Source organism: Somniosus microcephalus, chromosome 9 (assembly GCF_052327205.1).
Source record: "Somniosus microcephalus isolate GS21.2 chromosome 9, FLI_Smic_1.0, whole genome shotgun sequence".
NCBI lineage: Eukaryota > Metazoa > Chordata > Chondrichthyes > Squaliformes > Somniosidae > Somniosus > Somniosus microcephalus.
This window is the reverse complement of record NC_140995.1, coordinates 95,319,894-95,332,336: the sequence shown is the minus strand read 5'-3', so window position 1 is coordinate 95,332,336 and position 12,443 is coordinate 95,319,894. Positions and strand designations below refer to the sequence as shown.

At 43.2% G+C, this 12,443-nt stretch overlaps 1 protein-coding gene across 1 annotated transcript; it reads left to right on the top strand.

Moving 5' to 3' along the window:
• The first annotated feature begins 1,117 nt into the window (after positions 1–1,117).
• Positions 1,118–9,799, top strand: LOC147112544 (retinol dehydrogenase 14-like). Its single transcript, XM_085996875.1, has 2 exons — positions 1,118–1,575; positions 8,611–9,799. Exons 1-2 carry the CDS (start codon positions 1,231–1,233, stop codon positions 9,223–9,225), a joined length of 960 nt encoding a protein of 319 aa, XP_085853001.1. The 5' UTR covers positions 1,118–1,230; the 3' UTR covers positions 9,226–9,799.
• Positions 9,800–12,443: the final 2,644 nt, after the last annotated feature.

The window sequence follows — 12,443 nt, the reverse complement described above, 5'->3', positions numbered from 1 at the left end:
ATTACAACAGTGACTGCACTTCGAAAAAAGTACTTCATTGGCTGTAAAGAGTTTTGGGACATCCGGTGGTTGTGAAAGGCGCTATATAAATGCAAGTCTCTTTTGTTAATATAAAAATGCACTGTATGTCTGTTTATCATCAGGTGATGACCATACAACAACAACAACTTGTATTTATGTAGCACCTATACCATAGTAAAACATCCAAAAGCGCTTCACAGGAGTGTTATAAGACAAAAACATTTGACACTGAGCCACATAAGGTGAAATTAGGGCAGAGGTAGGTTTTAAGGAGCATTTTAAAGGAGGATAGAGAGACGGAGAGGTTTAGGCAGGGAATTTCAAAGCTTAGGGCCTTGGCAACAGAAGGCACAGCCACCAATGGTTGAGCGATTATAATGAGGAATGCTCAAGTGGGCAGCATGAGACGCAGATTGGGTGACCGCTTTGCAGAACACCTCCGTTCAGTCCGTAAGGGTGACCCCGAGCTTCCAGTCGCCTGTCATTTTAATTCACCGCTCCATTCCCACTCGGACCTCACCGTCCTTGGCCTCTTGCATTGTTCCACGGAAGCTCAACGTAAACTCGAGGAACAGCACCTCATCTTCCGATTAGGCACTTTGCAGCCTTCCGGACTCAATATCGAGTTCAACAATTTCAGATCATAACCTCGGCCCCTATTACATTTTTACTTATATATATTTTTTCCACCCCTTTGTTTTGGGTCTTCCCTTCCCCCCTTTCCTGTATTTTTTCTTTCTGTCTCCCACATGGCAACTGTCTCTCATCCTGCCAGTACACTTCACACCTAATCTGAGCCATCTTTTGTCTCCACTGTCCTATTATCATCTCCTCTGGTTTTGAATACCTCTTAATGTCTCTTTTACTTCTTTTGTTCTATCGCAGCCCTGCCTTCGATCTATTTTATTTCCTTTCCAGTTTTGAAAAAGGGTTTTGACCCAAAACGTCAACTCTAATTTCTCTCCACGGATGTTGCCTGGCCTGCTGAGTTTTTCCAGCATTTTCTGTTGTTATTTCAGCTTTAGAGGGCATGCTGGTTGCGCGGATTCCCAGCAGCAGCAGTATCAGCCTGGGCTTTGATTGACAGGTGCGGAGCCCTGGCCCGGGGTGGCGGGAGACTGGCCCCGCCTGGCGGCAGTGCAGCGGGCGCCTCCAGTCGGCAGCGGGGAGGCTGTGTGAGCTGCGGTAGCGCCCGGGATCCGGGCTTTGATGCTGTCACTGTCGCTGTCAGTGGCCGCGGTCGCCGCCGGCCTGTACCTCGCTCGCTGGCTGCTGTGGGGCGGCGCGACCCGGACCCCGACCCCGGCCTCGGCCTCGATGCGCGGCCAGACGGTGATCGTCACCGGCGCCAACAGCGGCATCGGCAAGGCGACGGCGGCCGGCCTGGCGCGGCTCCAGGCCCGAGTCATCCTGGCTTGCCGCGACCTGAAGGCGGCCGAGCAGGCGGCCCGCGAGATCCGGGAGCGGGCAGGGGGAGCCGGGGAGCTGCTGGTCCGCAGGCTGGACCTGGCGTCGCTCAGCTCGGTCAGGAGCTTCTGCCAGCAGGTCATCCAGGTAAGGTTAGGGGGGTAAGTACTCCCAGAGAGTGGGTAAATAAATACCCCCGGGGAGTGGGTAAATAAATACCCCCGGGGAGTGGGTGAATAAATACCCCCGGGGAGTGGGTGAATAAATACCCCCGGGGAGTGGGGGAATAAATACCCCCGGGCAGTGGGTGAATAAATACCCCCGGGCAGTGGGTAAGTAAATACCCCCGGGCAGTGGGTAAGTAAATACCCCCGGGCAGTGGGTAAGTAAATACCCCCGGGCAGTGGGTAAGTAAATACCCCCGGGGAGTGGACAAATAAATACCCCCGGGAATTGGGTAAATAAATAACCCCAGGGAGTGGATAAATAAATACCCAGAGGACTAGGTAAATACCCAGGACTGGGTAAAAGAAATACCCCAGGGACAGGATAAATACCACCACGGGAATTGGGTAAATAAATACCCCGGGGGACTGGGTAAATAAATACCCCGGGGACTAGGTAAATACCCAGGACTGGGTAAAAAAAAATACCCCGGGGACTGGGTAAATATTGGGTAACTACCTGCTCCAGAGGTTCACTATTATCTGGGAAAAGAACCACCTCCTGACATCTAACTTAGATCTGGCCTTACATAATTTAAAATTGGGACCCTCTGATCCTCCCTAACCTATTTAGATGAATTTGTGGCACAAATAGAGATAAATGGCTTTGATCTAATAGCCATTACAGAGATGTGATTGCAAGGTGACCAAGGTTGGGAGCTAAATATTCCAGGGTACTTGACGTTTAGAAAAGACAGGCAGAATGGAAAAGGAGGGAGGTAGCCCTGATAATAAAGGTTGACATAAGGACAGTCGTGAGAAAGGATCTTGACTTGGAAGATCAGGAAGTAGAATCAGTGTGCGTGGAGATAAGAAATAACAAGGGGCAGAACACACTGGTGGGAGTAGTTTAAAGGCCCCAAACAGTAGCTATACAGTTGGACAGAGTTTTAATCAACAAATAACAGGAGCTTATAACAGGTAATACAATAATCATGGAGGACTTTAATCTTCATATAGACCGGGCAAATCAAATTAACAAAAGTCGTCTTGGGAACGAGTTCATGGAATGCATTCGAGACAGTTTTCTAGAACAATACGTCATGGAACCAACCAGGGAACAGGCTATTTTAGATCTTGTTTGTGCAATGAGACAGGGTTAATTAGTAATCTCGTAGTAAAGGATCCTCTGGGAAGAGTGATCATAATATGATAACATTTCACATTGAGTTTGAGAGTGAAATACTTCAGTTGGAAATGAGAGTCTTCAACTTAAATAAATATATGAATGAGGGGTGAGTTAGCTAAGGTAGATTGGGAAATTAGATTAAAATGTATGATGCTAGATAAGCAGTGGCAAACATTTAAAGAAATATTCCAAAATTCTCAACGAATATACATTCCATTGAGAAATAAAAACTCCACGGGAAAAGTGATCCATCCGTGGCTAACTAAAGAAATTAAGGATAGTATTAGATTAAAAGAAGAGGCTTATAATGTTGCAAAGAATAGTAGTAAGCCTGAGGATTGGGAGAGCTTTAGAACCAGCCAAGGATGACCAAAACATTTATAAAAAGGGAGAAAATAGAATGAGAGTAAACAGCAAGAAATATAAAAACAGATTGTAAGATCTTCTACAAGTATGTAAAAAGGAAGAGAGTAGCAAAAGTAAACGTTGGTCCCTTAGAGGCTGCGACAGGTGAAATTATAATGGGGAATAAAGAAATGACAGAGACTAAACAAATATTTTGTACCTGTCTTCAGAGTAGAAGACACAAAAAGCATAGCAAAAATAGTGGAGAACCAACGGGCTAATAAGAGTGAGGAACTTAAAGTAATTAATATCAGTAGAGCAAAAGTACTTGAGAAACTAATGGGACTAAGTGCTGACAAATCCACTGGACCTGATGGCCTACATGCTAGGGTTCTAATAGAGGTGGCTGCAGAGATAGTGGATGCATTGGTTGTGATCTTCCAAAATTCCCTAGATTCTAGAACGGTCCCAGCAGATTGGAAGGTAGCAAATATAACCCCGCTATTGAAGAAAGGAGGAAGAGAGAAAACAGGGAACTACAGGCCAGTTAGCCTGACATCAGTCATCAGGGAAATGCTGGAATCCATTATTAAGGAAGTGGTAACGGGGCACTAAGAAAATCATTACACGATTAGGCAGAGTCAACATGGTTTTATGAAAGGGAAATCTTGTTTAACAAATTTATTAGAGTTTTTTGAGGATGTAACTAGCAGGGTAGATAAAGGGGAACCAGTGGATGTAATATATTTGGATTTCCAAAAGGCATTCAATAAGGTGCCACATAAAAGGTTGCTACGCAAGATAAAGGCTCATGGGGTTGGGGTAATATATTAGCCTGGATAGTGGATTGGTTAACGGACAGAAAACAGAGAGTAGGGATAAATGGGTTATTTTCAGGTTGGCAGACTATAACTAGTGGGGTGCCGCAAAGATCAGTGCTTGGGCCTCAGCCATTTACAATCTATATTAATGACTTAGATGAAGGGACCGAATGATACAAAGCTAGGTGGGACAGTAAGCTGTGAGGAGGACACAAAGAGCCTGCAAAAGGATATAGACAGGTTAAGTGAGTGGGCAATAAGGTGGCAGATGGAGTATAATGTAGGGAAATGTGAGGTTATTCACTTTGGTAGGAAGAAGGAAAAACAATATTTTTAAATGGTGAGAAACTTAAATGTTTGTGTTCATAGAGATTTAGGTGTCCTCGTACAGGGAACACAGAAAGTTAGCATGCAGGTACAGCAAGCAATTAGGAAGGCACATGGCATGTTGGCCTTTATTGCAAGGGGGTTGGAGTATAAAAGTAAGAAAGTCTTACTACAATTGTACAGGGCTTAGGTGAGACCACACCCTGGAGTCTGTGCATAGTTGTGGTCTCCATACATACCTTAGAGGCAGTGCAATGAAGGTTCACTAGATTGATCTCTGAGATGAGAGGGTTGTCCTATGAGGAGAGATTGAGTAGATTAGGCCTATACTCTCTGGAGTTTAGAAGAATGAGAGGTGATCTCATTGAAACATATAAGATTCTGAGGGATTGACAGGGTAGATGATGAGAGATTGATCCCCCTGGCTGGAGAGTCTAGAACTAGGGGGCATAGTCTCAGGATAAGGGGTCGGCCATTTAAGACTGAGATGAGGTGGAATTTCTTCACTCACGGGGTCGTGAATCTTTGGAATTCTCTACCCCAAAGGGTTGTGGATGCTGAGTCATTGAGTATATTCAAGGCTGGGATAGATAGATTTTTGGACTCTAGGGAAAGCAAGGGATATGGTGATCAGGCGGGAAAGTGAAGTTGAGGTCGAAGATCAGCCATGATCTTATTGAATGGCGCAGCAGGCTCGAAGGGCTGTATGGCCTACTCCTGCTCCTAATACTTATGTTCAAACGCAATCTATACCCTTCATCATCTTCTCAACATCAATCAAATCACCCCCAAGTCTACGCTTCTCTAAAGTGTGGAGTTCTAGCACTTTTAACCTACCTTGATAACCAAGATCCTTTATACTGGGACTTAGTCCAGTGACCCTCCTCTGCACCCTTTCCAAAGCCTCAATATCACCCCCCATGTGAGGATACCAAAACTGGACACAGTATTCTAAATGAGGCCTGGCCAAGGTCTTGTACAAGGATAAAATATTATGCTTTGTTTTACAATCAATTGTCTTATACAGGAAACCTTTTTTTATCCGGCACCGACGGGACTGACGTGCCGGTTCATCAAAAATTCTGGATAACCAAGAGTTATAGTAAAAGATACGGAGAGCTGAGAGCTCCGTATAAAGCAACAAACCCTGTTGCTTAGCAACAGGTGCAGAACAATGACCACAAGGTCCAAGTGTCTCTGTAGCTTAGCAACAGCTGCAGCCACACCCTTGCACAGCAACAGATCGAGGAAGGCAAATACAATATGAAGTAAAACTTACCTGAACCTACTCCTGAATTTTGCCGGTTAACTGAGATTTCCGGTTATTTAGGTGCCGGTAAATCGAAAGTTTCCTGTAAATGCACTCCCAACACCCTATTCGCTCTAGCTATCGCTTCACAGCATTGTTCATGAACCTTTAGAGATCTGTGCACTAGAAACTTCTTTAATCCTTTTCTCTGAAGAGTCTATATATATTCAGCATTCACCCCGCCCACATGCATAACACTGCACTTTTCCAAATTAAACATGATTTGCCAGTCACAAGCCCAATCCCCCAACACATCAAGATCTGCCTGAAGCCGTTGAACATTGTCTACAGTCCTGACACTCGCACAAATCTTAGCATCATTTGCAAACTTGCAGATCATCCTCCTAACACCTACATCTAGATAATTAATAAAAATAATAAAGAGCAATGGTCCTGACACCTGTAGGACACCACTGGCTGGACAGCTGTAGGCATGAAGTAGTTGTGGATGGATTTGGATCTCCAAACAGATCCAAATCCATCTACAATTACTTAATGCCTATGGCCTTCCAGCCAGTTTTCAATCCAGCTCAATATATTACCACTAATGTGAGAGGTTTCGATTTTGTAGAGAAGCTTCTTACGCGGTACCTTGCCAAAATCTTTTTGGAAGTCAAAGTAGACAATGTCTACTGAGCTTCTCTCATCCACCATCTTGTTGACTTCTTCAAAAAATACAATCAACTTTGTAAGACATGATGATTTTTTTGAAGCCATGTTTGGTGTCTCTAAAATGTTCCTCTCCATCTAAGTCGTCATAAATTGCATCCCTAATGATTCCCCCAAGGATCTCCCTATTGCTGATGTCAAACTAATAGGCTTATGGTTACTTAGGTCCGTCTTATCTCCTTTTTAAAAGATGGGGACTACATTAGCCTCCTTCCAGTCTAAGGGAACCGCCCAAGAGTGCAGTGAACTATTAAAGATACGTGGAAGGGGCTTTCACAGCATGTTTATAACATATGTCCCTTTAAATAAAAAGTCCATTTAGTTTATAACACAGGGTTGCACATCTCTTTCCTCACTTAATTATTTAAAAGGTTAGGATTTTATATTCCTGAAATCTATTACTGAATCTACCTGTGATGTTAAAACACTGCCTTTAATCTGTGTGTGTACTACACATAAGAGATGTTTCAGACACTACCACGGAAAAGGTGATTTCTTGTGATTTAAATTGAGGGACTGTTACAGTATTATTGTTTATGTGCTGGTGCCATTTAGCAGTGTTTTCTCTTTTTTAACCTTTCAGATAATCCTTTCAATCCCTCTGTTCTGCTTTTCTTTGTGTGAACTCTTGATTCTATCAACTCAGCATTTTCTATTCCGGCTGCAGGGTATGTGGGGTTCTATTAAATACTTGAGCCCCGATGGCCTCATTTTGCTGCCTCTTGATGGTGTTCAATGTTGATTACTGCACTCAGCAAACCACTAATTACTCGCCCACTGAGTCCCAATGGTGAAGGGCATTCTACTTCCTTCAGTGCTATACATGTGGACTCAATTTCACCAGCTGTTGATCCATAACCAAGATAACAATAGTTAAAATTGTTACACATCTCCGTTTATTTTTTTGTGTACCTTAGAGGTTTATTTTTGCTGGGATTCTTCAAACTTTTTTTTGTCTCAGTGATATTAAACCCTTTGTTGCATCACACTGCTTGGGGGCCAGCCAAACCTTGGGTTATAGTGAGGGGGTGGTATAACGGAAGTCAAATGGATTGTGCCTGTTTTAAAGTTTATACTACCCCCCTCCAATTTGCAAGTTATAACTCTCACATCTCACTCCAGTCTTAACATCATTCCACTTAGCCCACAGACTTTTCTTTTTGCCCAGTGCCTTATCCCACCTACTGAAATTACCAACTGCAGTTTGTCTTGTAGCACACAGGCAGATTTTTTCTGGAGAGAGACCACCATAAGGCTAAGTTTTAGTGTAGTGTATGGATGGAATAGCCGATTGAGGCTCCCTCCAATGTAATTTTGGTGGCCAATTTCATTTTGCTAGTAAAGTTGATCGAGGGTTGAGTAAGTGGAGCAGTCTTGGTAAGACTAGAATAAGGTTTGTTACTGTTAGTGGACTGGGGAGTTTAGACAAGAATGGGCGAGACCAGTTGCACTTTTCAATTTTTTAAATACATTTAAGGAGACAATTTTTATTCTTAAAAGAGCAGCCACATTGACAGCAACCATGTGTTTGCTGTATGTGGAATGATACAAAGTATAAGCACAAATATCAGCAATTCTGGTAAATAAGCAATACAGTTTTAGCTCCAGTGTTCTGCATACTTCAGAAGTAAAGCTACAATATTTGAACTGTGATACACTCGCATTTAAACATTTTAGGAGATTTTATTGTCTGACGAGATCAGTGGCACCAAATAGCTGCCATTTGTTGAATCTGTCATCTTCACAATTTTTTATTAACTGTGTTTGAACAGCTTCAAAGAATTGTTAGGAAAGTTATTGAAGGTTTTTTTTGTGTACATATCAATGTTCCCATTAATTTTTTTTGGGTGCGCAGCCCCCGCGAGGCCCATTTTCGCATTGAAAAGCCGGCGAGTTGGCTGGGCGAGAGGTCCAGAGAGCTGCGTGGCCCCGCAGCTTAAAAGGAACATTGGTGCACATGTAGTTCCATCCTGCGTAAGCTGCCATTTTTTCTTTTTTAATATTTTTTTTGTTTCTTTCCTTTATACACCCATCCCACCCCCTGTAGCTTTATTTGATTATGAGCAGTTCAATCTCCGAAAGCTGCAAGACTGGAAATGCATGCAAGTAAGACCCAGACTTGTATTGGCACCTGCTGTTAATTCTCATTCTTCTCGGGGGGGGGGGGGGGGGCTTTTCCATAGGCCTTTTATAAAAAATAAATAAAATGCATTTGCATTACAAGAACCAAATATATTTCTTATTTAATGAACCTGCCGAGGCCAGAGAATTCTTATTGCTTCCAATTGTTTAATTGTTTGGGAATAATGCATCACAGCAGTGGGTGAAAAGTTTTTTTTTAACTTCTTCTCCCAAAAGGAAGAACCGAGGCTAGATGTCCTAATCAATAATGCAGGGATCTTCCAGTGTCCCTACATGAAAACTGAGGATGGTTTTGAGATGCAGTTTGGAGTGAATCACCTGGGGCACTTCCTTCTGACCAATCTCCTCCTTGATCTCCTCAAACGCTCTGCCCCAAGCAGGATAGTGGTGATGTCCTCTAAGCTCTACAAGTATGGTGAGATCAACTTTGATGATCTGAACAGTGAAAAAAGCTACAACAAAAGTTTTGGTTACAGCAGGAGTAAGCTGGCCAACATCCTGTTCACTCGTGAACTAGCCAAAAATCTGGAAGATACCGGGGTCACAGTAAATGTGCTACACCCGGGCATTGTGCGCACAAACCTGGGAAGACACATCGATATACCTCTAATTGGAAAACCGATCTTCAAGATGGTGTCCTGGGCTTTCTTTAAAACGCCAGAACAAGGAGCACAGACACCTCTCTACCTGGCTACCTCTCCTGAAGTTAAAGAGGTGTCGGGGCAATATTTTGGAGACTGCAAACAGGAGGAATTATTGCCTCAAGCAATGGACGATGCAGTTGCAAAGAAATTGTGGGATGTGAGTGAGAGAATGGTGGGACTGATGTAACCACTAAATTACTGTTAATATTCTATGCTATTACCTGAAATGCAAACATGCGCTTTGTGTGAATTATTGACCCATTGAATAAAAAGTTGCTGTATGTGTAAAAAGCAGTTATTGTATTAGTGAGCACAACCTGGAATACATTTTAAATAAATCCTTTTAAGTTTGCAATTGCACAGAATGATGTGATAAAGTAATATGTTGTAAAGTGCCCTGTTTGATGCGACTGGTTTTCTCTATAGGGTTCAAAATTGCAAATTCTTCAGATTGTAACAATTATTTACATGGGTGTTATTTGTGTGTTTTGTTAATGATTCCCACTCCCCCCACAGCAAACATTGTAACTCTGGGTGGTAAAGACAAATCCAAAACCTCTTCCCAACACTTGACAACTCTTTTAAAAGAAAGGGTTGTTCTGTTATGTACTGAAAATGCCTGGTCCTGTTTAATTGACACTTTATTGTTGCTACCTGGCAAATTTGACCCATGGAGCCTTCCACTGCAGCATAATTTAAAGAACTTAAATTACTTCAAATTTTGTAGCACTTAGCAAATAAATACTATCCCTGAAAGCTAATGTTGAAGCCTGTTGTTCTGTACTTTATTTAAAAAAATCTTGGGAATAGCTCCAGAAGTTTAAAGCTTTCATATACTTTCAGTCGAGGTTATGTCTAGTAAAAAATAAGATATTTCTGTGTAACTTTTTCATAAGTATTACAATTTAGTGATTGTAGTGGAAGGATTATAGCAATTACTTTGATTCAGTCAGGCTACCAAGAAGATTATGTTTTGCACTTATATAGAAAAGAATAAGGACCACCTTCTGTGTTTGAGAAACATATGGAGAGTTCAAAGATCCTCATGCAGGCACAAAGGAGGTGCTGCAGTTGGAAAGTTAATGTTTCTCACTCTTAAAGGACCTTATGAAACTGCACTGCAGTACATATGTTAGAAGGACAGGTCTCTTGAAGCAATGCTGTCTTAAGTCTGGAGGAGACGACTTGATCTGTCAGAACCAGCAGCCACTGCTTTATAGTGTTCAGTGTAGTTTATACAATCTGCTTTGCGAATGGAAAGGATGACGATGATGAAAATTGCTGTCCATTCAGTCAAAGCAGATTTGATGGGTCAGAATTAATCGGCATCTTCAAGCTAATGTTTTCAGCACAGAAACATTACAGTCATACATGACAAATTTTCGATTTTAACTGACCCGTGGAGTCGGGATTGGAGGCGTGCGGGGGGGGGGGTTAAAGCCCCAAATTCAGGGGTCCCGACACCATCCCGCCCAAAACCCGCATCCATGTAAGTTTCAAAGGAGGCGGGTACCCGCCCCGCACTGGGACCCGCCTACCCGAGGCGGGAAGGGATTAGTGACAATTAACTGCCTGTTAGCAGGTAGTTAACAGGCAGTTTTTATCCTAATCTCTATTTTTAATCTTGAACTGTGGGATTCCCGACGGCTCCAAACCACGCCTGGTTAGAGGAGTTGGGCCGTCGGGTTGAAGGACTTGGAGGGGTCGAGATGTCGGTGTTCAGGTGAGTGATGGGTGCATGAGTGCAAAGGTAAGTGGTGTGTCTAAAGTGTGTAAAGAAGTTTAAATTACCTGTACTTACCTTTTTAGCCTTCCTTCCTCTAGGTTTCGGGAGTCCATCATCCAACCAGCACAGAAAGCAGTACGCCTGCGAACTGTCAAAAGTGACAGCCTGCAGCTTTCTGTGCCGGAGAGATTTCTAACAGTCTGTGTAGAAGGAGTCAGGTTAGAAGTAAGACTGTCAGTGTTTGACAGCTTCAAACAGCTGTGAAACACATATTTCATCTGTCAAAACGTCTTGACCGATGAAATTTCAGTCTGTGACATCACCTGTTGCCGGGTGGCCCTTAATTGGCCTGCTGAGCCCGCTTGGGCGGGCTCAACAGGGTCAATCAAGTTAAAATCGCGTGGATTGGCCGCATCTCGATGGAGGCGGGACTACAACCCCGAAAGTTGTGGTCCCGACTTCTGAGTGAAAATCACTCCCCCTTGTTTTAGCTTTTTTTTGTGTGTGGAAAGTTAACATGAACAGAAATACATTACAAAGACCTGTGGCATATAATTTAATTTGACTTAAGGCACTGATTATAACTCACTTGTTTTATGCTGGACTTCTGACGACTCTCTCTGCTGCCTTAAGCATTACCTTTTATAGTGGCCATAATTGATGTGATGTGGGGTGAAAGGCAAGCATATGCAAATTTGCCAGTGTGCTTAACAAGCCTAAAAATGCTTAATACTGGGTTTGTGTGTAAACCAAATTATTCCCCAGAGGAATTTTACGAGCATGTGCAAAATTACTGCACAATATTACTGGGGCTAATTTTAATTTAAGTTGTACAATGGACAGTCCGCAGGCAGAATGTGCACACCACCTGCAGCCTGTTCCTGCCATGAGGCTCGGGTCATTTTGAGGTCTGGGCGTCATTTACATGCAATCTGTGAGCTGTACTTCAAAATTGCAATTGGGGTCCTATATACAGCAGGTTTTTTAAATTCACAGAATGTGAACGTCACTGGCAAAGCCGGCATTTATTGCCCATCCCTAGTTAATCTGAGAAGGTGGTGGTGGACCTTCTTCATGAACAGCTGCACAACCGAAGGGCTTGCTAGGTCACTTCAGATGGCAGTTGAGAGTCAACCACTCTGTTATGGGACTGGAGTTGCTTATAGGCCAGACTGGGTAAGGACGGCAGGTCTTTCCTAAAGGACATCAGTTAACTGGATGAGTTTTTGCGACAATCCAACATCTTCGTGGTCACTTTTACTGACTCCTCTTTCAGGCCACTACCCCCCCATTTATGCCAGACGGGCTTTTAAAATCAGCCTGACTTAATATGTCTCTTACCTCTAACACACAGGAATTTCAGCCCAAAGAATATAAAATGACGAACACACAATTAGAACAAAAATGGTATTAGCATCTGGAAACAGGTAATTGATAGCTTCCAGAGAACAATAAACTTTAATTTTCACTTCTTTGCCCCATAAGGCCGAGAGCAAGGCACGTGCAGTCAGATGGCACTGCAGATGTGACTAGCAGAGACTGTGGCAAGCATTGGCTTCAGGGTACCGGGAGGTGAGGAGGCACCATGCTTGCCCAGAGACACTCAGCAGGTAGAGTAAAGGTAAGGGTAAACACTGAGACAAGCTTGCTGCAATTTCTCTACCATGAAGCCTGCCCCT

Coding starts and splice junctions, on each gene's coding strand:
- LOC147112544 (XM_085996875.1), top strand. CDS start 1,231: ATGCTGTCACTGTCGCTGTCAGTGGCCGCGGTCGCCGCCGGCCTGTAC. Junction 1,576..8,610: donor TCTGCCAGCAGGTCATCCAG/GTAAGGTTAGGG, acceptor TTCTCCCAAAAG/GAAGAACCGAGGCTAGATGT.